Genomic DNA, 25,756 nt, shown 5'->3' with positions numbered 1-25,756 from the left:
AGAGCAGCCACCCTCGCTGTGCAGGCTGCGACCAGGTGAGAGACCGGGGCTCTGAGCCCACCTCTGTCTTCACCATCGCCTGACCTGAGAAACACATCCGTTTGTCCCTGTTGTTTTTATTTGTTAAATTGTTTTTACTGGGAACTTAAGATTTGTTTAGAGGTCCACGTTGATACCGTTTCTCTGCTAAATAAACGTTGTGAGTGTTGACCGTGGGCGTCTTTGTTTGTGCTGCAGCTTGTTTCTCTGAGGACCGGCACACGAGCACGGATGGACGGACGTGGCACAAGGAGCACTTCTGCTGCTGGCGCTGTGGACATAGTCTGGACGAGCCCTGCTCCTGCCCACACTGACCTCCTTCCTCCTCTGCTCTCCTCCTCTCCTCTGATCTCCTCTGCACTCCTCCTCTCCTCTGATCTCCTCTCTCCTCTGCTCTCCTCCTCTCCTCTGATCTCCTCTCTCCTCTGCTCTCCTCCTCTCCTCTGATCTCCTCTCTCCTCTGCACTCCTCCTCTCCTCTGCTCTCCTCCTCTCCTCTGATCTCCTCTGCTCTCCTCCTCTCCTCTGATCTCCTCTTTCCTCTGCACTCCTCCTCTCCTCTGCACTCCTCCTTCTCCTCTGCTCTCCTCTGATCTCCTCTCTCCTCTGCACTCCTCCTCTCCTCTGCACTCCTCCTCTCCTCTGCTCTCCTCCTCTCCTCTGATCTCCTCTCTCCTCTGCACTCCTCCTCTCCTCTGCACTCCTCCTCTCCTCTGCTCTCCTCCTCTCCTCTGATCTCCTCCTCTCCTCTGCTTTCCTCCTCTCCTCCTCTCCTCTGCTCTCCTCTCTTTTCCTCTCCTCTTTCCTCTCTCCTCTCTTTTCCTCTCCTCTCTTTTCCTCTCTCCTCCTCTCTCGTCTCTTTTCTCCTCCTCTGCTCTCCTCTCTTCTCTTTTCCTCTCCTCCCCTCATCAACAGCCAATAGGAAATACCAAACATAGTAGACTCCTTGTGAGCCAGTCCCCTCCTGATTGTTCTCTGCCTCTGTGAGAGTGATACTGGAGATGCATGTCTGTGTAGCCCGCTCACTCTCACACAATTACTCACACTAGCCTGGTTTCTAGATCGTTGATGAACAACTGGAATTGAATGGAATTATCAAATGCATGTTTGATGTTGAAAATATTTAACTTCTAAAATAATGTTAATTTTCTCGGTTTGTTCTGCATGATTAGTTGATCTTGTCAACTAGCCTATCATACATTATGATACTGCTTTCATGATGCTATTTCTATACTCTAAAGCTTGTCTGTAAATGGAGAACTCTAACTACAGTATACTGAGTTCAGCCCTGTTGTAACCACTGTCTTGGATGTTCTTCTACTTCACCAGGATGTCAGTTTCATGGCCTCCACTGATTGGACGGAATAAACAGATGCTAATACTGTCCACGAGTGTTGTTTGTTTTAAGCAGCAATCGACTGTATCCTCCAAGTCCCAGAGCTTATTTCTGCCATGATGATGTTGATGACAGTTTGTAACTGATATTAACTGACAATTCCCTGAACTGTTCCAAATATTTGTAAGTCTATACAAGTAAGACTATAAGACTGTGCTTTTGCATGTAAAATTGTTAAGAACCTCTTGATGTAATTCTTGTATGAGTGCCTTTCTGATCAAATAAAAGAATGGTGTGCTGTGCCAAAACAAAATATTTTCTTTTTCTACCCACACCCACTGCCTGCAATACAGACATATTCACACATATACATACGCAATCTTGTTTAAATAGGCAGCCTATCTCTCCAGTCTTCACAGCACAGCCAAGCCTAGCCTAGCCTAGCCTAGCACAGCCAAGCCTAGCCTAGCCTAGCACAGCCAAGCCCATCCCAGCCTAGAACAGCCCAGCCTAGAACAGCCTAGCCTAGCCTAGCACAGCCAAGCCCATCCCAGCCTAGAACAGCCCAGCCTAGCCCAGCCTAGAACAGCCTAGCCTAGCACAGCCAAGCCCATCCCAGCCTAGAACAGCCCAGCCTAGCCTAGCCTAGCACAGCACAGCCAAGCCCAGCCCAGCCCAGCCTAGCCTAGCACCGCCAAGCCCAGCCCAGCCTAGCACAGCCAAGCCCAGCCCAGTATAGCCTAGCCTAGCACAGCCAAGCCTAGCCCACCCACCAGGGAACTCAAATTAGACACATCTGTTAGCAGTTGTATGTTGAAGTTCTGGAGGTTCTACAGCACATCCATCAGCTCCAGATGTACTGTTTCTTTTTATACTGCGAAATGTAAACACAACACACAATATACAGTACCATACCATGTTCAGGCTGTGTTCATTAAGATTTCAGGAGTACATCAGCTCGTTTAATTAACAATTTTAAAGAAGTTAACTGGGAAACTCATTATGTTGAGGTTACATTAACTATCATGTAACTATGCAGTAGCAATACCTGTAAACAGTGTGAACACATAGAAGTTGCAGTGTTCTTTAATGGTATTATGTGTTGGAGGTATAGGTTCATACAAAAGTTTGAGAAGGTTCAGTGTGGGGGAGGTGTAAAAATAACTGATCATGTTGCGAATTATCTATTTTCTTTACCTCCTCGAGAATGAAGTTGTCAGTTGTTAAACTACATTTCAAACACTTTCAGAGCACAACACACATTCAAGCCAGAAGTGCTGTTTTGTATTTATAAGAAAAGTTAACTTAAGGAAGAGAATGCTCATATCTAGAGCGAGAGAGGGAGTGGCTGTGTGTGTGTTTTACATTGAAACACAGTCATATTAGGAGTTCCACAAGGTTCACCCTTGACCTCTTTAGTTTCTGGCTCTGGTCGGCCATTCTGCCGTCACCTACCTCTGTCTACAAACCTCCTCTTCACAGAGGGGGGGGGAATAATTCCATTTGTGCTGTGTGATCGAATACCTGTCAGCAAACTGTGTCTGTCTGTGTGTTTTTGTGTTGCTGATTGGAAAAATACAAAGGGTTTTTATGATGTAGCCAGAACACCAGGGCAGCACAGGCACGCACAGATTGTTATTTATCTTTCACAGCTCTTGGACGGCAGTCGGCCTGCAGGTGATAAGATGCCTCAGCCCCTGATCTTGACCTCCTCAGCCATACTTACTTTATTTGATGAAACACGGAGAGGCTAACAATAACCATATTGTGTTTACATAGTCCCAGGAAAAATCCCAGATATTCAACATATTACATTCTCTGGCAATGGCATCACCCGTAATTACTGGATGCTGTTTCCTGAAAAAGACGTATGAATGATCACTGCTTCTAAGGAGTTATTTTGGGGGAAAAGCAGCATAACAGAGATGGAATTTGTTTCCTTGTTCTGACTGTGTTACATATTTTTGGTTGTGAAAGTTCTGGGATCATTCTGGGATAGGGTAAAGCCAGGGTACAAAACCAGGTTTAAACAAACTAGTTTAAACAAAAGAATATCTGCAATGGAGAACTGACAGAGACTGGGGCAACCAACCAGCCAGCCAATGTTTTCTTCCAGCCAGGTGAAACCAGACTATTCTAGGGAGTCAGGTGGCTGAACGGTTAGGTTAGGGAATCGGGCTAGTAATCTGAAGGTTGCCAGTTCGATTCCCGGCCGTGCCCCCCAAAAAATGACGTTGTGTCCTTGGGCAAGGCACTTCACCCTACTTGCCTCGGGGGGAATGTCCCTGTACTTACTGTAAGTCACTCTGGATAAGAGCGTCTGCTAAATGTTATGTAATGTAATAGCCAGGGGTCTGGTTGACCAACACTAACATGGGACAGGAGAGCACAGACTGTGTCTGAGGTGGCAGTTGAGCTGCAGGGTAAAGTCCAGGCCCACACGCCTGATGGCATGACCAGCTGACCCTGATGGATACACACCAGGTTTGTTATTGGAAAGTTATGTGGGTGGCATGTGTCACGAGGGAGAGAGAGCTCACGCATCACATCAAACCAATGAAGGATGAGCACAATATGCTCACCATTCCTGACATCTTGTAATGTAGTCTGTGTGTGTCCTGTTTAACTACGACTAAATTAGATTTGAGAACAATTTGTTAAAAGCTTTTCAGCACGTTAGAACACATTTTCTAGCGTGCATCGTTACTAGACAGCTCTTTCCTTCCACCTAGTGGTTTTTATACAATAATAACACCGTTACAAGACAGTAGACGGCGGTAGAGCGATGGCTCCCGCCTGAAACGACGCAGAAGAAGAAAAGAGACATGCGCAATTCAAACGCCGCGGCTAAGAAATTCGAAAGTTGTTGTGGTTGATAGAAGTTGGACGATTCCATTTTCATTTGAAAATCGGTAAGTAGCTGGGCCATTGTTTTGTACAGATTTACAAGAAGGTAGTATTGCACTGTGCTAGCTACCTGCCGATGACTGTACAGTTGCTAGATTGTTTGCAAACTCTAGCTCCATCCCTTGGCTAACTTGTCGGCCTACGTAGGCTACAGTACAATGCTAGCCATGATACAGTAATGTCGATGCTGTCTTGCCAGAAACAAAAACGGTATAAAGAACATAAACCCGGATAAAAATAGCTACACTAACGTAAGCTAAATTACTGTTCTAATGATTACTTTAAACCGCTCCCTAGTGCATTGACATCTCTACTGGCATCCCGAGTGCTCCGATGACATGTTGACGTGCTTGTGTTTGAAAAAAAGGCTCGATATATAAATAACATCCCTTATCATTAGGGCATGTAGATAGGGTTAGAGCAATGCAGATATTCTTGCAACGCGTTGTCATAACTGTTATAATCAGATCTTACATTCACCTGTGAACTAATGTAATGACTAAATGTAATGGTTTGTGTTCTGTTCCAATCCACTTACCTAGCGTTCTCAGGTCTGACGATGTCTTCAAGACGGGATGGCCAGTCGTCACCAATATCACCCGTTCTGTTCTTGAACGTGATCGGCGAGCCCATGCGCTTCTACCTCAGACCGGGCCCCACCAAGGTCGAGCTGCTGCCGATCATCAATGCTGGGGGCGGCATATTGTGTAGAGCTCAGGAGTCCAACGCCATCCTGTTATCTGACCCCAAGGACATGTCGCCTGCAATGGCGTCCACTGCCCATTTCTACATTTCAACCACGTACATCCGGGACTGCGTGGAGAAAAACGAGCAGCTGGAGTTGGAGGACTACAGGTTCACTGAGTACGTGCAGACCAGGTCCTCCAAACAGAAGCGGGAGGGGAGCGGGAGTGTTGGTCGCATGGGCTACACGTCAGAGGAGGACTCCGCCATCTTGAACTTTATGTCCAAGCGCAAGGGTGAGACCCGAGGTAACCTGGTGTGGCAGGAAATGGAGAAGCAGGGTCTGATCAATCGCAGCTGGCAGTCCATGAAGGCTCGCTATTCGAAGTACCTGTGTTTCATAGCTGCAGAGGAGGTGGAGAGACAGACGGTCCCTCCGAAGAAATACCCTCAGCGGAGCCCGTCGCACAAGCAGTCTACCTCTCCAGGTCCTGATCCTGATTCAGACGGGTACACCTCCAATACAGAGCTAGACCCGAAGTCTGAACCAGAACCAGTGTCTGAACCAGACCTGTCTGAACCAGACCTGTCTGAACCAGAACCAGTGTCTGAACCTGTGTCTGAACCAGAACCAGTGTCTGAACCAGACCTTTCTGAATCAGAACGACACCTTGAGCCAGAGGCTGTAAAAGCAGAGCAGGACCGGTCTTCTGAACCAGATGTTTTAGAACCAGAACTAGGCCAGTCTTCTGAGGAAGAAGTTCTAGAACCAGAACCAGGCCAAGCACCTGAGCCAGAAATTCTAGAACCAGACCACAGCCCTGAGCCAGAAGATCTAGAACCAGAACCAGGCCAGTCTTCTGAGCCAGAGGTTCTAGAACCAGACCAGTCTTCTGAACCAGAAGTTCCAGAACCTAAAACAGCCCCTGAACCAGAGGTCCGAAAGCCAGCCTCTGACATTCCTAAGACATTGACGGAGGAAGACCTCCCTCCAACAGCATCAGACACAACAGACCTCTTGCTCTCCCCAGAGGCACTTCCCTCCTTCCAGCCAGAGGGGGCGCCAGAGAGAGTGGACAGCAGTCCTGAGGGGCAGCGGAAGGCCTCCAAGCAGCGCAGGCGATCAGGGACGTCCTCTAGCACACCCGCATCTAAGAGAGCCAGAGCGGCCAGTCCGCCTGTTGGAGAGAACCCAGAGCTGGATGAAGCTGGACCCTCAGGTAGACGAGCATGTAAAGGACATCTCTCTTTCTCTTCATCATCTGTCTCTCTCTTCATCATCTGTCTCTCTCTCTTCGTCATCTGTCTCTCTCTCTCACCGTCTCTCTCTCTTCATCATCTGTCTCTCTCTCTCACCGTCTCTCTTCATCATCCGTCTCTCACTCTCTCTCCATCATCTCTCTCTCTGTCTCTCTCTCTTCATCATCTGTCTCTGTCTCTCTCTCTTCATCATCTGTCTCTCTCTCTCTGCATCATCTCTCTCTCTGTCTCTCTCTCCCTGTTCATCATCCGTCTCTCTCTCCCTCTTCATAGAGTACTATCAGTTACCTTCTCCTCCCTGTACCCTAATTTTGTATGTCTGCATATCATGTAGACGTGAAATCAAATATTGATATTACAGTGGAAAATATCGACCATCTCAAATTGGTGAAGGGCTGCTCTCCATTTACGTCTGTATAATTTGGTTCTCTGTTCTCGGTCTGGCAGGAGAGAGTGCAGTCCCATTCATCCACAAACAGACAGAACCACAGAGGAAGAAAACACTGAAAAGAAGAAGTCTTGGGATTCTTGAGAAGGCATCGAGAGAGTTTGATGACGGGTCTTCGGGTGAGGTAAGATCTGCAGGTGCAACTTTTAGTTTTCTATCTCTGGTGCAGCTCAGGACTCGTCTCAGCTCTAACCCGTATTTCCTCCTGTATATATTTTGAAAACCCCCCAAAAAGTTTATTCAAAAACTTTTTTTTTTCTTTTTTTTTTAACCTTTCAAAAAAAAAATCTCAAATATTTTTGTACACAGTGAGAGGAGAGGAAAACAGAGAAGCCTAAAACAGAGTAGAGTCAAAGAATCAAAAATACAAACACATCAAAAATATATGTTCTACCTTTCAAAATGTTCCTAGAAAATATTTTGAAAACCTTTAAACTTTTTTTTCAAAACACTGTTTTGAATTGTAAAAAATAAATAAAACACTTTTGTAAACTTTTTGAAAAAAAAAAAAGATTTCTTCCCCCCCTAAAATTCAAAACGTCTTTGTACTTGGTTACCTCCCATCTCTGCACGTACTGTTTAATTCTAAATCATACATATTCAGAAGATGTATGGTAGACTTATTCTTAAGTTTGAAATAAACATTTACACAAAAAACAGTCCCAAATCATAGTAATTGTGTTTATTATTGAGGATGAAGCCTGGTGACTGTTATTTCTCCTCCACAGTCGGTTGACGAGTCTCTAAATATGGAAGTAGGCAGCACTGCGTCTCCTCCAGAGCCAGGAAGGACAGTCAACCCAACCCCTGCCCTGGCCTCAGCCCCGGCCTCCATTACCCAGACACACACTCCTGATACTGAAACTGCTGCAGTGCCCCAGCCTCAGCCCCAGCCCAAACCCAAGGGTAAGCGGCCTGAGGCCCAGGGTCCCTGCCAGGCGGACCTTCCGGAGGTGCCTTTTCCTGGGCCAGGGCAGAGGGAGCCGGTCCCCTCCACTTCCGCGGCACACATGTTCCTGTTCGATAACGAGTCTCAGGAAGTGGAGAGCTCTCAGCCAATCAGGGATGAGGTGGCGTTCACTCAGGTGCAGGTGGAAGAAGCGAAGCACAGCATCAGAGGGCTGATGGAGGAGACCAATCAGGACCTGGTGGCCGTTACTAAGGCCCTTATCAAGTTCTGCGGGGACGTATCAGCAGCCTTGATCTACCTGAACAATGGCACGGGGGCGGGGACTATCTGGGAACGCTGTGACGACAAACTCCTCAAATCAGCAGACCTCTCAGAACTCCGTCTGAAATATGGAGACAAGGCTGTGGCTAGAAGACTGGCCTTTTTGGACATGGAGTGAAATAATAGCTTATTGGCTGTTGGCAAGGGCGTTTGTGGATGGTGTGTGTCAGGAAGGCGGTGCTGGACAGCTGTTTATTGAATCAGTAACTGGAAAGTTCACATTTAATTATCATTCACCCTAGCAGAGGAAGACAGTGTGTGTGTGTGTAATTTTTACAAGACACTATGTCCAAGTCCACCCATCACAGTTTTAACTTTCTGATTACTGATTATTGAATGTATATTGTGCTGTACCATATTTTGTCTATACATGTTTAGTTTTAAATGTCATTTTAAGTTGCGAAAAAAAAGTTCACTTTTTGTTCCTGGTTGTGCTTTTCTATGTATTTTTTAAAATGTTTATTCGAACTGTAAATTCAATAAAACTTCAATTTTAACATGCTTGAAGATGACTGTGATTTCACTTGTCCTTTAATTAAAAATAGTTCTCACAGCCCTGAGAGGTTGGGCGGGGTGGTCCACTCACCCGCTTCACGGCGAAAGCAGCAACATCCATCAGCAGCTTCGCGTTCTTGCAGACAGACCTATTTTGGACTAGTTAACGCTCCGTGACTTGGAATCATTTGACAAGAAGAGGATTGTTATTGTACAATTTCAATGTACAAAATATAAATTTGCCTTACTAAGTGATATTTATAGTATTCTAGTTTAGATCACCTAAAATACGGACTACAGACTCGTTTTCGGAGGGTTTAATATTGAACCGGTAAGTCTATAGCAACCAGTCAGCTTACCAGTTGGCTAGCTTGCTACTGCTGTGCTGTACGCGTTAGCTAGCGGAGGAGGCTCATCAGGGCAATGGCTGTCACAGACACAGCTAGTTATGATCATGACATCAACACAGACCAGACAGTGTCCTGCATGCGCTCTATCTGGACTAGCAAGGTCGTTATGCAGCAAGTTAGAAATATGCCATATCTGATGAAGATCATGCTTTGAAAGAAGATCGCTTTAGCTACCAGCTGTAACGTAGCTAGGCAAGCCAGCTGCCAGCTAACAAGCTTAACGTTCGCATCCCACTATCCATGCCGACTAGGATTTAGTTGTTGCAGTATCACATTGAAGTGAATGTTCTGTAGGAATACAGGTGTGTGAACCAGTGACAACAACGCTGAGGGGCACCATCTACACTAGGATTGCTTTGGCTGTTAACTAGCTAGCTTGCTTTCCAGAATGCTCAGCCAGATCTTTCTCTGGCTGTAGTAGACAGCAAGACAGCGAAAGATCAATGAAACTCCACTTTCCAATACTTGCCTTGTGTGGTTTCAGGCATCTGAATGATTATAGTCACACACAATTTAAACAGAGACCAGGCTATACTCACCATACGGGTATAAGCTTTTAAATGGAATACGTTATATTTATATGATACAGAGTTTAACAAATGCGATAATTTAGGCACTCCATCAGTGCAAGTGTTTCACATTGTGTTGTATTGTGTATATTTTAGATAGCCCTTTGTATTTTATATGCAGGTACAGGCAGGCAAACTAATAGATAATTTCAGATGGTATATTTGCTGATATGTAACATCTGGTTAGGGTTTGTGAAAGGTTAATTAACAGTAGGGCGCCGCGTTCATAACTGAGCATGTTAAGCATCTGTACACCATCAAGCCTAGATGTGTGCGGAAGAGACACAGTGATGCGACTCCAGTGCATCATGCTGTCCCTGGCTACAGCAAGTGTTCCTCAGTGTTGCTGAGTGTGGTGTGTTGTGTGTCCCCCAGCTGTGCATGGGACCAGGCCCCCAGGTCCTCTCCACTCAGACTGAGCGAGTGCCACCATGAGCTCTAAGGGGGGCGGCACCGCACTGACCCGACGCAACTACAGACTGGCCTCCGACATGGACAAACCCAGAACCACCGGTGAGTAAAGAAGCAAGGCCCGACATATAGGGGGATGAGACTAGCCTGAGGTATGCCCTGGACATCCAGGGGGATGAGACTAGCCTGAGGTATGCCCTGGACATCCAGGGGGATGAAACTAGCCTGAGGTATGCCCTGGACATCCAGGGGGATGAGACTAGCCTGAGGTGTGCCCTGGACATCCAGGGGGATGAAACTAGCCTGAGGTATGCCTTGGACATCCAGGGGGATGAGACTAGCCTGAGGTATGCCCTGGACATCCAGGGGGATGAGACTAGCCTGAGGTGTGCCCTGGACATCCAGGGGGATGAGACTAGCCTGAGGTATGCCCTGGACATCCAGGGGGATGAAACTAGCCTGAGGTATGCCTTGGACATCCAGGGGGATGAGACTAGCCTGAGGTATGCCCTGGACATCCAGGGGGATGAGACTAGCCTGAGGTATGCCCTCGACAGCCAGGGGGATGAGACTAGCCTGAGGTGTGCCCTGGTGTTCAGAGAAACCAGGGACGTAGGCTACAAGCATCAGGAGATCACCTAAACCAGCTGGCATCTCACTTTGTGTAGGCTACAAGTCTAATGCTTAACCTGCGTGGTGAGTAGTCTAGTCCAGGTCTAGCTACCCCAGAGCCGCTGGATTAGCCTAGCCCTCAACCACAGCTAAACGGGATGGTGGAGTTTATGATTGGTGGCCATGCAGTCTGTTGAGGCAGTCTGCCTGGTATAGCCCTATGTCTTGCCATGACTAGTTGCGGGTGTGTTTTTTTTTATTACAATAATGTAATATTCGTTGCATTATTTACGTCCTTGGTCTCTCCTCAGGTATTATCAATGAGAAGCTGCTGAGTGACTACCTGCATCGTGTGTTCCCCACCAGCAGCAGGCAGGGGCCTGCAGTGGTCTCCCTAAGGTACAGGCCCCTATCTATATCATCTTCTACTCCTCTCATCTGTTTCTCCTTTCCTCTCCCCTCCACTCTCCTTTCCTTCCTTCCCTCTCCTATCGCCTCCCTTCTCCTCTCCTCAATCCCTCCTGATCCCCCACATCCAGGTTCATCCCTGAACAGATGTCTATACTATCACATTAAGTCATAACACTGTTCAGTTCATGTTAAACCTGAGTTTGAGACTGTGAGTGTACTCTTACTGGACATGGTAACGTCAAAACAGACTCATCTCACGGCAATGTGTGTTCCGCTGGCAGCACATCATAGGAACAATATCAGTCTTGTTCTTCTGAACAGCAGGGTACCAAACTAGTGCCCTCAGTAGCATCTGGTCAGCATGTTTACTGTGTATACATGAGATACTGAGTCTTGGAATTTTGAAGAGATATTTTATGACTTTTCATATTGCTGTTCATCCACTTGAGCAACAGTGCCTTAGACATAGATATTTTGTTCGCTGACCCTGTCTGGATACTGTTGACAAATACTGTTTACTGTGTTTCATCTAGTCTGCTCTGGGTCGGGTTCTATGCAGGCCTGTGGTGTGTCTGTGAGTGTGTAAAGCCTGTTCCCATGTGTGTGTGTGTGGGAGTTTCATGGTGCACCATCGGCCTCATTCCCAGAGCTAGACCCAGCTCAGGTTACTCTGCCCACACTATGTTTAGGGTGTGAAACCAGCGTCTAAGGAAACAGGAGATGCAGACCCTGCTGGCTCAAGGCAGGGGATGTCCGTGATGACACGGCAAGGGAACAAACATGGCTGTTTACCAGGAGTCAGACTAGCAACACTGGGCCTGTCCTTCTGACCTGGGCTGAGACACTGTGGTACCAAAGGGCAGCTAACTGACAGGCCAGTAGGGCTAATTCAACATAATTAATCTCAAAACACAATTTGGATTAAGTAGCTTGTTGGTAGTGAAAAATTGGTAGGTTCTGTTTCCAGAGAAGGACTTGTGTAGGTAATTTAATCTGTGAGGATCAGATCTGTCTAATGTCCAGTAATGCACTGTGTTTAGGATTAGGGTCAGAGCATTAGAGACAGGATGTGTTCAGGGGTTGACATTCATTTTTCGGGCCACTTGTCCTTCGGGCAAGTTAGACATATTTTTTACTTGTCCAACACCTGAATGTACTTGTCCAAAACAAACGGAACGTTCGCGCGAATACAAGCAACTCAATCAGGACCAAGACAAACCTTCTGACACCGACGTTGTCCATGTAGTCCAAATATTGAGGGATCCTTAGGGGTGGGAAAATAATAACTATATATGCTATCAATATCATAATCATATCAATATCATATCAATAACTATCAAGCCGAAGGCTTGAGAACACCCAATTAGATGGAATGCATACGTATAGATCAAGTGTCACTAAAATAGAAAGCAAATAATCAGTCCCTTGACTGATTCTCAAATGTAATATGTCAACTTAAGATAACCGAGGGGGGTGAAGAGATCCTGAAATCCGGGGGCTTCTCCCTCAAACCATGGGTTGAGTCAGGGTAAAGTGGGAGGCAGGGAACTGCAGTAATAATCCACTGGGAAGAAAAAAGTCAGTAGAGAAGAGCAGAGCATTAGTAAAAGTGAAGATAATGGTAGCTCACTAGCAAGCCACAGTCACAAACGGCACTACAGTTTAGGCACACACAAGCTCGGCTCTACTCCATTCTACTTAATTGGGTGTGCATATTATTTATTTTATATCTTACATATTGTTTAGCTCTTTAGTACACTCACAGAAATATTTAAGCCTAATCTTTTAGATTTATGTAATTTAATTGCATATAGAATTTCCATTCATTTACATTACATAGATTGAATTTAAACAAACTAATAAACTTAATATGATTTGTATTTGTCAATGTAATAAAACGTATTAGTTTGAAATGCATAAAAGCAGGTATATGTTATTAAAGACTATTTGTTTGAAATGCATTATAGGCAGGTTTACAGGATAAACTGGGGGGAGAACGATAAGGGCCGGGTTTCCCAGATTCGTTAAGAAGCTCTTAACGCCAAGAGCTTCTTAGGAGCGTTCTAAGAGCGTTCTAGAGCGTTCTTAGAACGCTCCTAAGAAGCTCTTAGCGTTAAGAGCTTCTTAACGAATCTGGGAAACCGGGCCAAGGTCTCTTCACTGGCATAGCTTTGTTTTCCAGCTATGAGCCTTTCTTGACAGTTCACCTGCATCCAGCTCCATGATGATCTTTTTAAATGTCTTTAACGTGTAGCGGAGCTTTGTAGGGTACTGCATGTTCAAGGTAGCCTGACGTTGTCATACTCATAATGGCCGGGTTTCCCAGATTCGTTAAGAAGCTCTTAACGCTAAGAGCTTCTTAGGAGCGTTCTAGAGCGTTCTTAGAACGCTCTTAAGAAGCTCTTAGCGTTAAGAGCTTCTTAACGAATCTGGGAAACCCGGCCAATTATAGTCAGAATATGAGTCTGATACCGCTCCGTTGGGCTGTGAGTATGGGGCGTGTTTCAACCGAACTCTGAAAAAAAATGCCTCTTCGCTCAATTGGATAGACCTACAACCAATCAGAGCAACGTAGTATGTTGTTTGTTGAAAACGAATTCAACCCAAGCGCTCTTTGGTGACGTGGTTGATTACGTTTCTGTTGATCATCTGTCCATCATCGTATAAAGCCCGCCCTGACAATTTGATTGGTCCGAACAGCTCTTGTTCGGACATAGTTTTTCCCCAACCGAGCGACCCAACTTCCTGACCACATTTTTTTGTGGGCGGGGCTAAGTTCGGCTGGCACCCAGTCTATGTTCAAGGCATAAAAGAGCCCAAACAACATTGCAGAAGCAAGTGCTACACTCTCAAGATCTTGAAGCACCATCACACCCTCGAGGACTATCCTGACGTCAGAGGGTTCACTGCTGGCAGTGTCTTTCACGACATAGATCCCCACTGTCGTTCTCTCTATGGCACTGAGGAAATCGTCTCAGCCATTTCCTGGTGAAAAGAACATACAATGCAATTCTTTAATAATAGGTTCAGCATTTTGTCACTTGGCTTGTAAACAATCCAACAGGGTGATCATTTCTACCTTTAGCAAGGATAAACTTTATCTTATCTGAAAATAGACAAAAAACGTAAATAAATCCACTGTGCAGGCCTACCTACCCAGGCAAAACCGCTGCAGGTCAGAATGTATGTTTTCTCTCCTGTGTGTGTGTTTGAATGTCGGTCTGTATGTGTGTGAACACATAAAAAAAACTACCAGACCGATATCTGAAACTTGGTGAAGGGGTGTAGCATGGGCCAACATAATTATGACCATGATTCTTCATTAGGCTCCTTAACAATCACTGCAAAAGAGATGCAGTTCCTGTGCAGACGGGAGAACCTAGCAGAACAACCATCTCTCCAGCTCTCCATCGTAGCCAAAGCCCACCTGAGAGGTCACGACAGCTAGCCAGACTCGTTAGATCAGAGAGGTATATTAACATCGCATCGTTTGAGTATCGTAAAAGTCGAGACTTCAGGACCCCGGGTTCTGGACTGGATGGAGTGCTACAGAGATGGCGTTCTGCTAGGTTCTCCTGTCTGCACAGGAACTGCAGCTCTTTTGCAGTGATTGTCTCCTATGTATGCATAAGAACACTGAAGGTATGCAAGTGTCTCTTTAGTACAGGTTTACTGTGCAACACTAGTTCACTCCAATGTTAATACTTATCTATAAAAATAGCATTTGCATTCGCCTGACCCACAGCTGAGTTAGCTAATAGTTAATCCTAAATTTGGAGCCGGGAAAACCTACACATTTGTATATATAATGTGAACAGTACTTGCTACGAGTCTCTAGCTCAGGCAACATACTCTATGTTCCTATTTTACTGACGCCAGCCGCAAATTAGCCACCCTATCTGAAGGTTCTAGCATCGACCATGTGAGACTTAGAGCTAGCTATCAAACTAGACGAAAATGTTTGGTATCATGACGGATTTACTGGATTTGATTATTCAAAATAATATAGTACGGTATTAACTGCACAAGTAAAACATAAGTACGCACACGGATTACTAGCAGATAAATTGGATGACTGCAGATATCTTACCGTTACAGAGCAAAAGTCACGATCCCGGCAGGCAGAGCTGAGTTGAAATGGTGGAAAAGAAAAACGGTTGGGAAAGCGCGAAATCTGACGTCATTTCCACCTCAAAACGATTTCACTTCCCGAAAATTGCATGTAAACCAATCTCATACGTTTTAACCACTTGAATCTTGCTTGTTTCACAGTTAACCATATTTAAAACATTTTAGTATGTTTTAATTGATTATGTTTAATATATTTAAGAATTAATAGACTTATGCTAATTCTAAGGAATTTTAATGAATACATTTTGAGACAATGACTATTTAAATAAAATCAAATAGATGTAAATACTTAATTATAAAATATGCCATGATTCATTAGACTTATTTTATTTATACATTCTACTTTTTAAATTAAGATCCTTATATGTTCATTAAAAGTGAAGATAACTGTATCTCACTAGCAAGCCACAGTCACAAACGGCACTACAGTTTGCTCGGCTATGCTCTACTTTAATTGGGTGTGCTTAATTAGGGTTCCTCCTATAGGAGGGAACCTATTGTTATTAGGGTTTCTCCGGTAGTTATTGTTTAGCTCTTTAGTATTAGGCTTTTTATTTTATTTATACATTGTACTTTTTAAATTAAGACCCGTATATGTTTATTGTATGCACCTTTCTGCCACAGTAAATTCCTTGTTTGTAAAAACAATTTCTCATTCTGATTGCCTTTGGTTCCATTGCACGGCTTAGGCATAATTTAGGCAAAAGAACGGTAGCTAACTAGCGCAATTACCTATAGTAATAGGCTCGGCTATGCTCTGCTCTACTCCACAAAAGTGAAGAAAAAGATGGTGGAGGAAGCTTTTGGAAAGACAACCAAATTGTTGAGAAATGTAACGTGTACCATCATGCTTCTGCAACAAAGTGTTGCCGTATATTTCCACGTAGCCGTCTATTGATGCTGTAGCTACATAAAATGTTTCATTCAACATGTTGAATAGCCTACTGGTTACATATTACAAACCACTGCAATTTAACCTATTAGTGGGTAAATATTTACTACATGTGACGTTCTCACAGAATATTGAGAGCGAGAGATGGTTTCGTTAGCTGTAGCTAACGAACTGTCAGTGTCTAGGCTAACTAGAGCTACATTTGTTTAAGCTAAATTATGACAGTTGACTTAGCTACCTGTCTACATGTCTGCAATACCAGAGAAATCCTTACAAGTTGAGCAGTACATCATCTCTCTCCATCAGTATCATGTCGAAGCCAGGGAAACTTCGGGCCAGGTCCTCACTCTTTTCGCCTCGTAGGCTACTAGGCATTTTTAGCATTAGGTTGATTGGTGTTTAATCGTGGTGTAGGGATGGGGCGCTTACCAGGTGTTTGCCCAGGTTTCGGTGTATTGAGAAACATTTTCACTCTGAACTCCACTTCAAACGCCAATATCGGCTAACTGATTTAAATCCCAAAAGTAAAGAGAGTAAATTGACATAATAGCGAGGACAAGATTGGCGCCGGCGGGCTTCACGGCACGAGCAGTAGAACACGCGGATCCATTAGATGTCAGACTGTAGCTGCATTATAGAAAGACAACAATGTTGTTTTTGCTTGCACTGATACCAATAAACCTTTTTTATTTTTTTACTTGTACGTTCGGGCAAGTTCAGTCTTCGTTAAAATGGTCCACATTTTTGTTTTACTTGTCCCGGACAATCGGACAAGACATATCGATCACTGTTATCTCTGTGTTCAGCAGTAGTTCTCTCTACAACCTGTGTTCAGGCAGAGAGAGACCTACGGGTGTTAGTGTTCAGGGAGACCCCCAGGTGTTGGTGTACAGCTCTGTGTTACCTGAGCTGTGTAGATGGATAAGCTCAGCTGTGTTGAGGGAAAGCGATGTTAGCTCAGCTGTGTTGAGGGAGTGTGATGTTTACATTTACATTTAGTCATTTTAGCAGACGCTCTTATCCAGAGCGACTAACAGTAAGTACAGGGACATTCCCCCGAAGCAAGTAGGGTGAAGTGCCTTGCCCAAGGACACAACGTCATTTTGCACGGCTGGTAATCGAACCGGCAACCTTTTGAGTAATAGCCCGATTCCCTAACCACTCAGCCATCTGACTCCCAGCATGTTAGCTCAGCTGTGTTGAGGGAGAGCGATGTTAGCTCAGCTGTGTTGAGCGAGAGGGGTGTCAGGTGGTCTGATAACATCTGTGTTGTTTTGCTCCTCAGGAAGCCGCTGGGCTTTCAAGATCTGGAAGCCCACCTGGACAGACTGCTGCTGGAGGGAGAGCCCACAGAGGAGAGCAAAGGTCCGTCACACACTCACACACACGCATGTGCATAAGCACACTTATACACGTATGCACACACACACATACATATAATATTTACACTAACTGTAGTACCACACACAATAATTTGTGTCATCATTCTACCCTGCAGCCTGTGTAGACAGTAATTGGATATCTGGCAGCTATTAGCCACCCGTAGAGGTAGGCTATGGCAGCCAGCCAGCCACACTGATGCTACAGCCTCAAGGAATGACGCACACAAACACACACACCAATTAGGCAATTTATAACACTTCCATTACTACGGTATACACTTTAACTGAGCAATCTATTTTACATTTACATTACATTACATTTAGTCATTTAGCAGACGCTCTTATCCAGAGCGACTTACAGTAAGTACAGGGACATTCCCCCGAGGCAAGTAGGGTGAAGTGCCTTGCCCAAGGACACAACGTCATTTGACACAGCCGGGAATCGAACTGGCAACCTTCAGATTACTAGCCCGATTCCCTAACCGCTCAGCCACCTGACTCCCTATTTAAAAACATTAATGATTTAATCAGTTAGCGTTCTTCATGAATAGGTTCAGTCTGGTTGCATGTAGATCTTAGATGTAGTCCTGTGTTCTCCTGTGTTCTCCTGTGTGTGTCCAGACTAGATCTTAGATGTGATCCTGACTGTGTTCTCCTGTGTGTGTGTGTGTGTGATCAGACCAGACCCTGGAGGGCCGTCTGGGGCCCCTCACCGTGGTGCTGGATCACACCAGCGGCTTTGAGGGCCTGCTCTTCGTAGACGATGATCTACTGGGGGTGAGCGGCTACTGGATCATGTCACAACAAATCAAGCCGTATCAAACCTAATCAAATCAAGGGCGAGCCGGATTAGTGAGGGTGTCTGATCCCGTTGTCTCCTCTCAACTACAGGTGATCGGACATAGCAACTTCAGCTCAATCAGAGCCACCACCTGTGTTTACAAAGGTAAGCCCCTCCCCCTCTACAGCTACAACCTGTTTACATATGTAAGCCCCTCTACAGCTACAACCTCCACTTCCACAACACCTGCAGTTTCAGAAATATATCAATAGAATACATTGTAGAGTACATCATATATTTTTTATGTGATGTGTTCTCTCCTCGTCATCTTGTCTCTTCTCCTCGTCTCCTCATCTCCTCCTCTCTTCGACCCCTCTCCTCAGGGAAGTGGGCGTACGAGGTCCTCATATCTTCTCAGGGCCTGATGCAGATCGGATGGTGCACTCTGAACTGCAGATTCAACCAGGAGGTATCTGTGTGTGTTTACCTGTGTGGGTGCTTGTGTCTGTGTGGAACAGTTGCGAATGAATGTTAATTCATGTGTGTATAAGATGAGCGATGTGAACAAAGTGTGATTCTCCTCAGAGAGCATAGCACAGCCGCCATCACCTGGCCTAGCCTTACTCAGGCAGCACAGCGTCCAGCAGACCTGTTTGTACTTGAGCATGTTCCTGTTTACAGGAGGGCGTGGGCGACACCCCGGATTCCTACGCCTACGACGGGAACCGGGTACGCAAGTGGAACGTGACGACCACCAACTACGGCAAGGTGAGGGGAGAACTCTGAAGATCAGTCCAGACCACCATGCTGTTCGCTGAACCGGAGGTTACCCCAGCGACAGCAAACTGTTGAACAAGACCAAAACAAAAGAAAGATATGACATACAAAGATAATAAGTTATTACGAATATGAAACACTTCAGCACATATTTCAAATTAAGTTCAATTAATTAACAAACACAATGATTTTCATGCATTTTCAGCACCGAACTTCTACTGTACAACGTTCTTACGCACATGTCCTGTTTGTGCTTTACAGAATGTGGTCTCTGATAGCCGTGTAGATGAAGTGTTTGTGTTAGGACGTGTCCCTCTTGTGCTTCTCTCTAGTCGTGGGCGGCAGGTGATATTGTCAGCTGTCTCATAGACCTGGATGAGGGCACCATTACATTCTGTTTGTAAGTATGTCCATGTTGTTGACATCTCACCAGTTGTCTTGGCAACCTCTGCCTTCCTGTGACTCCAGTCAAGTTTGAATTCAGTTTAATTCAATTAAATTCAAATGAGTTTAATTCTAAAAACATTTTAATATTCCAGCAAAATCGAAAATTATAATTGATCAAAACTTAATCCTCGTTCATACCAAGAATGGCTAATTTTAAGCTTTCCGGATGTCTATTTCAATAGAAAGCAATCTGCACCGCTGCGGCTAATCTACCGCACTCGGATTGATTGATGATTAGGGTAAAAAAGATTTGCAAGTGTAAAAATGAATATGAACGCCGAATATAGATTTGTATCGGCATTCCGGCTCTTTTTTGTGAGCCGGCTCGTTTTACTCAGCTCACTGAAAAGAGCCGTCTCTTTTGGCTCCCAAACGGCTCTTTAAAAAATACAGGTTTTAACTATGACTTTGACTATGATAGGTGTGAAAACCATTCTAATTAAATTATTAAATGAAATCATACTCTACCTGAACCACAATGTATTTAAAAATAAATTGATTTGTTATGGCTCTCCTCTGAGTTTCGACTACTCGTCTGACTGTGTGTTTGTGTGAGTTGGCTCGGCCCTCCCTCATGCAGTATAATTGGTTGACACCGCGTGTATGACAGGAACAGAATGTGATGCTGATCAGATAGGCTAGTCGAAACGAATGTGTGTGCCTTTAGGTCTATATAATATTTTTTTTGTTCTTTCAATTAGTCAATTATTTTAAAATTAAAATCATTCATCATTTCATTATTACATAATCATTTAATTTCTATAGGCTATATTAATCTATTAAAAATAGAGGCTCTTCAGATATGCGAGCCAGCTCCCGACGTTCACCTAAAAGAGCCGGCTCTTAGAGCCTCAGTTGAAAGCTCAATTCTAGTCCAAGTCTAGCTAGTCATAGTGGGGGGAAAAACCATGATCTTTAACACTTCATGTTTTTAGTCATACTTTCTCCATCTCTCACTCACCTAGCAGGTTAATCACCTTTGCTATGCACGTGGCTAGCAAGACTAGGCAAACGAGCTTGCCAGCATAGTTCGTGAGTTAGCTAGCCTAAAATAAATGTAATTTCGCGTTTTGTTGGATCATATAAAGTGTGGATATACCTTTAACAAAACAAGGCTCTCCTCCACCATCTATGCGATACTGTTTGTGAAGCTGCTCAAGATTGATTGTGATTTTTGCGTAGATTGATAGCGATGTTTGCGTCGACGTACCGCACGGCCATTTATGCTGTGCCTGGTGTGATCGTGGCTTTAGCTTTTCCGTCCAATTTTGTTCTGCCCACCTATTCAAGTTGTGTTCAGCTAGCATTATAAACGCTTTCACGCACACAGCCAAAGGAAAAGTGATTATGCTCTTGTGACGTGTGTGTTGTGTTAGAAATGGCCAATCTCTGGGCACAGCCTTCAGCGATATCAAGATGGGCCCTGGTGTCGCCTACTTCCCTGCAATCAGTCTGTCCTTCAAAGAGTCGGTGGCGTTCAACTTTGGCAGCCGCCCTCTCCGATATCCTTTCTTGACGATGCCGGTCACACCACTTTATGACCTGCTGCCCTCTGCTACCATCAGCTCTGCTTTATTTCCTGTGAAACACGCCGTTTTAAATTAAAAATTAAAATACATTAGTATTGGAATTTTACTAATTTCTATTGAGATTCATATAAATTTTATTTAGATTAATTGTCTTTATTATCCCTGAGGTACACAAACTGTGTTTCTCCTTAACATGTGTGTGAGCTACGTACCCTGTGGAGGGCTACCTGCCCCTGCAGAACCCCCCCACCGCCGACCTGCTCAAGGCCCACAAGCTCCTGGGTTACATCAAGACCATCCTGTCCACCACCATAGACACACAGGTACCGTAACCCCATTACAGGCCTCTCATATCACTTCACATCCTGTATCGATCAGTCCTAAACCTGGTTTCCTCTGCATTGTAAAACCATTCTGATCTCTGATCCGTGCGGCTCAACAGATCGTGAGATCAGGAAGGTTTGTTGTGACGAGGAAGATCGGGGGTGGGGGGGGGGCTAGTTTGTGCGATAGACTAATGTGTTCCTGAGAGAAGGGAGACTGGCGTTTTGGATTGGAAGGGAGAAAACAGGACAGAGTAACACAGCGGATATCGCTATAAACAAAAAAACGGACAACGTTGTTAAGGCGGCAGGCGTGTGTTGCTCAGGCGGCCGCCTTAACTGAAAAGTGCTGCGGGAAACCCTGAACAGCCTAGTGAAGGTGCTGAGTTGAAGGCCGTCTTGTGTTCCTCTGCAGGAGGAGAGGCTGGTGGAGACAGAATGCTCGTCCTGGAAGCTCCACGGAGAGCCCACCATCCTGGTGACCCTGGCACACATATTCAACCACTTTGCCCCGCTCATGGTGAGTGGCATGTCAGTCAAGGCCGCAGGCATTCTGGTGGAGCTAAGCATGAATGATGTTGTGTGATATTGCGTCCCCCAGTGGAAAGTGTTGTGCGACAATACGTCCCCAGTCTAAGATGTTGTGTGATATTGTGTCCCAAGTGTAAAGGGTTAGGTGATAATGAATCCCTATTCTGAGGTGTCGTGTGATATTGCGTCCCCAGTGTAAAGTGTACCTGGTGGAGGATGTTCTCATGAACTTCCTTCTGGGGATCCTGGAGGGAGGGGGGTCAGTCGATGAGCACCCCCTGATCCAGCAGCTGCTGGACCTCTTCTGGCTGCTCATGGAGGTAAAATCAAGTGCTTCTCTCATGTGATAGTGAGGCCACCTAGAAATGTGAAGTCAACTGTCAGCAGTTTTATTCCACATTATATTGTTCTATTGTATTCAATGTTTAAGGTTTGGATTGGTCAGGGAGAACCGGTAAAGATATGACCTGAGTCTTCTATGATCTGATTTTAATGCCCCCGTCATTGTAGAGTTTATTACTGCATTCTTTCGAAGTTGCTAATGCATGATTGTGCCGAGAGTTTGTGCAGTGGTTTGTGTTAAAATCATGTCTCTCTTCCTGTCTGTCTGCCTGTCTGTCTGCCTGTCTGTCTGCCTGTTTCTATCTGCCTGCCTGTTTGTTTGTTTCTCTGTTCTGGCTGTCTGCCTGCCTGCCTGTCTCTGTCTCAGGACTATGAAGTGAACGAGTGTCTAAAGCAGCTGATGATGTCTCTGCTGAGGGCCTATCGCTTCTCCCCCATCATCCCAGACCTGGGCTTCCAGGTAAGACACACACACACACACACACACACACACACACACACACACACACACTGGATTATATTAATAGGGCCCTGGGCCAATAGACTTGGTGCTTATGGAGTCAGGGTTAAGTGTTCATTCATGAAGCGGCCAAGGTTAGCCTTTCGGAGTTGAGGAATGTTCAGCATCTCAGCTATTCACTGTCTGTGCTCGATAGGTGGCCTTCATGGAAAATAGACTTGTCATCTTATAAAAGCCTGTTGTATCCAGGGTTGTTTTCTGGACGAGGCCAGATATTAGAAGGCTATATTAACCAACACAGGCATCACATCACAAGACATTAGCAGGGCTGTGTCCCATTCCAAAACACCGCGCCCTTCCTCTCCGCTCTTGGTCTGTGTCCTTCCCTGTGGAGATGAGATGCTTGGAGCAGCGTTGGCCTCAGTCCCAGTCGGCCGGCAGCAGGAGAACACTAACTCAGCACTCACGGCCCTCCTCAGTGTGTGGGTGGAACTTGTAGAGTGCAGCAACATGAATGCATCCGACTTGCTAACGGGCCTTTTAACGAGCCCCTGATCCTGTGCTCTGCAGATCCATTACCTGCGTCTGACCACGGCCGTCCTTCACCACGAGAAGTCCAGGAAGTATCTTCTCAGCAATGTATTATATCCTTCCCAAGCGCCAGCGCTCACCCTGGCTGATGAATGGATGAACTCATGAATGAATAAACTAATGAATGAATTAACTCATAAATGAACTCATGAATGAACTCATAAATGAACTCATGAATGAACTCATGAATGAACTCATGAATGGATCAACTGATGAACGGATGAACAAATTAATGGAACGAAAAAAAGTAGCGAATCAATCATTGAATGAATGAGTGAAGGAAATGATGAACAGCACCACGTGAGTGAATTGCCACACATTAACGACTGAACTGCGTGTTAAAGAATCAGGAATGTGTCCGTGTTCCTGTGCGTGAGGCTCCTTAACAGAGTCACGTTCGACGTGCTTCGCTCCGTAGTGTTCTTCTACATCAAGACGCCTCTGAGGGTGAAGGAGGCGGGGCTTGAAGAGCTCATCCCCACCACCTGGTGGCCCACTCGCTTCGACAAAGAGGTGACAGCCAATCACAGACCTCCATTTAAACAGATGCTTCCGAGCCAGCCTATTACAGGCTTCCTTTCACACGCCACGGCCCTCTGCTTTAGCGTTTTTCAGTGAATGATTATTAGCAATTTTAGCGTGTTTGTTAGTGAGTGATTATTAGCAATTTTAGCGTGTTTGTTAGTGAGTGATTAGCGCTGTTTGTCAGAGTGAGGGAAGCTGTGCCAGCCTGCTGTGCTCATGTTGTGTAACCGTGAGCAGGGGAAGGATGAGAGGGAGCCGAAAGACGAGAGCGCCGACGAGAGACTGAGGAGGCGGGCCTACGAGAGAGGCTGCCAGAGACTCAAGAAGAGGATCGAAGGTAGTCCACATGCACACGCACGCACGCACCCACATGCACCTTTCAGTCACAGTACATTCATTGGGACATAAATCAGCTTGTCTGTTTTGTTTACCTTGAAAATGGATGTGATGAAAAAACTGAATTGGTGTGTGTGTGTGTGTGTGCACCCTCCTGCCCTGTAGTGGTGGAGGAGCTCCAGGTTCAGATCCTCAGACTGATGCTCAACAACAAGGACAAAGGCACGGTAGGTTGTGCTGTCCTGGGCGCAGTCTGTCTCACTGCTCCCTCTGGACTCACGTCTGTTACCTGGTTACTGTTCCCTGGTTACTGCTCCACTCAATGACGCCTCCTTCCTGGTTCCCTTATGCCAGTCCGTAGTCCTACAGTATGCCTGTTTTGGCCACTGATACACTCAGAAATGCGTCCTTCCTGGTTCCCTCGACCATACTTGTTCTGTCGTTCTCTGAACATCCCACCTAAAAATGTTGCTTTCCAACCCTCTTCCATCCTCCCTCCCTCTTTCTTTGCTGCTTCTCTCTTTCTCTTTCTCTCTCTCCCTCTCTCTCTGTCTGTCTCTCTCTCTCTCTCTCTGTCTCTCTCCCTGCCTCTCACTCTCTGTCTCTCAGGGGGAAGCTTCTAGATACATCTTCCTTAATAAGTTCCGTAAGTTCCTGCAGGAGAACGCCAGCAACAGAGGGGTGAGACATGAACTCAAACACAAGTTTTTTTTCCCTTCAATTACAGTTAACGGTCCTTGAACCTCAGTCCATTTTCCTTAACAGTCTTTGGGTGTGTTTGTGTGTGTGTGTCTGCCTGCCTGTGTGTATGTGTGTGTGTTTGTCTGTCTCTGTGTGTGTGTGTGCCTGCCTGCGTGCGTGTGTGTGTGTCCGTGCAGCACCCCACAGCGCTGTGTCCTCCAGAGTACATGGTGTGTTTCCTGCATCGCCTGGTGACGGCGGTGAGGAGCTACTGGGACGAAGGCAAGAGGATGAGTCCTGGCTGTGTGAGCAGTGAGGGTGAGACCTCACACACACACACACACACACACACACACACACACGCACACAAAGCCCAAAGCACTCTGCGCACATCAGCAAACTATTACACCGTTTCAGTGTTTCATTAAAGCAGGAGGCCTGTGGCGTTCAGAAAGACGTGGTGATTAGAGCGGTCTTCAGGATGTGCAGTATGCAGCGCTGTGCTCCTCATAAACACTCAGCATCACTTATTACCTCCGAAACTTCTTCACCTCTCCAGAGAGATGGGGAGAGAGTGGGGGAGTGGGAAAGAGAGCGTGGGAGATAGTAGGTCACATGGGGGGAGAGAGAGAGAGAGAGTGGGAGAGAGAGAGTGGGAGTAAGTAGAAGAGAGGGAGAGAGAGGAGTGAGAGAGAGTGCGGCCAGTCTGAGAAGTACTGGTGCCAAGCAGACCTTCACCTGGCTAGAGATCAGGAAGCAGACCTCCACCTGGCTAGAGATCAGGAAGCAGACCTCCACCTGGCTGGAGATCAGGAAGCAGACCTCCACCTGGCTAGAGATCAGGAAGCAGACCTCCATCTGGCTAGAGATCAGGAAGCAGACCTCCATCTGCCTAGAGATCAGGAAGCAGACCTCAATCTGGCTAGAGATCAGGAAGCAGACCTCCACCTGGCTAGAGATCAGGAAGCCGACCTCCACCTGGCTAGAGATCAGGAAGCAGACCTCCACCTGGCTAGAGATCAGGAAGCAGACCTCAATCTGGCTAGCGATCAGGAAGCAGACCTCCATCTGGCTAGAGATCAGGAAGCAGACCTCCACCTGGCTAGAGATCAGGAAGCAGACCTCCACCTGGCTAGAGATCAGGAAGCAGACCTCAATCTGGCTAGAGATCAGGAAGCAGACCTCCACCTGGCTAGAGATCAGGAAGCAGACCTCC

General features: G+C 45.8%; 2 protein-coding genes across 3 annotated transcripts in view; both read left to right on the top strand.

The window, feature by feature from the left end:
- The first annotated feature begins 4,156 nt into the window (after positions 1–4,156).
- Positions 4,157–8,399, top strand: terf2ip (telomeric repeat binding factor 2, interacting protein). Of its 2 annotated transcripts, XM_062471018.1 has the most exons (5): positions 4,157–4,286; positions 4,824–5,507; positions 5,568–6,185; positions 6,673–6,797; positions 7,402–8,399. In XM_062471018.1, the coding sequence occupies exons 2-5, from the start codon at positions 4,841–4,843 to the stop codon at positions 8,020–8,022; spliced, it is 2,031 nt and encodes a 676-aa protein (XP_062327002.1). In that variant the 5' UTR covers positions 4,157–4,286; positions 4,824–4,840; the 3' UTR covers positions 8,023–8,399. The 2 variants fall into 2 exon arrangements, with proteins under 2 accessions (XP_062327002.1, XP_062326991.1); XM_062471007.1 differs by having other exon boundaries at positions 4,824–6,185.
- A 144-nt stretch (positions 8,400–8,543) lies between these two features.
- LOC134019280 (E3 ubiquitin-protein ligase RNF123) overlaps positions 8,544–25,756 on the top strand; it is an 84,899-nt gene continuing 67,686 nt past the window's right edge. The window contains exons 1-20 of the mRNA XM_062460031.1: positions 8,544–8,730; positions 9,754–9,891; positions 10,713–10,800; positions 17,121–17,200; positions 17,897–17,994; positions 18,109–18,163; positions 18,382–18,467; positions 18,680–18,766; positions 19,108–19,175; positions 20,599–20,724; positions 20,960–21,074; positions 21,490–21,594; positions 21,800–21,925; positions 22,315–22,407; positions 22,978–23,051; positions 23,394–23,511; positions 23,761–23,860; positions 24,025–24,086; positions 24,469–24,540; positions 24,738–24,858. Coding sequence (XP_062316015.1) covers positions 9,810–9,891; positions 10,713–10,800; positions 17,121–17,200; positions 17,897–17,994; positions 18,109–18,163; positions 18,382–18,467; positions 18,680–18,766; positions 19,108–19,175; positions 20,599–20,724; positions 20,960–21,074; positions 21,490–21,594; positions 21,800–21,925; positions 22,315–22,407; positions 22,978–23,051; positions 23,394–23,511; positions 23,761–23,860; positions 24,025–24,086; positions 24,469–24,540; positions 24,738–24,858 — 1,756 coding nt within the window. The 5' untranslated portion in view covers positions 8,544–8,730; positions 9,754–9,809. The remainder of the gene's footprint in view (positions 8,731–9,753; positions 9,892–10,712; positions 10,801–17,120; positions 17,201–17,896; positions 17,995–18,108; positions 18,164–18,381; positions 18,468–18,679; positions 18,767–19,107; positions 19,176–20,598; positions 20,725–20,959; positions 21,075–21,489; positions 21,595–21,799; positions 21,926–22,314; positions 22,408–22,977; positions 23,052–23,393; positions 23,512–23,760; positions 23,861–24,024; positions 24,087–24,468; positions 24,541–24,737; positions 24,859–25,756) is intronic.

This window comes from Osmerus eperlanus, chromosome 1 (assembly GCF_963692335.1).
Source record: "Osmerus eperlanus chromosome 1, fOsmEpe2.1, whole genome shotgun sequence".
Taxonomy (NCBI): Eukaryota; Metazoa; Chordata; class Actinopteri; order Osmeriformes; family Osmeridae; genus Osmerus; species Osmerus eperlanus.
This window is presented reverse-complemented; position numbering and strand designations above follow the sequence as displayed.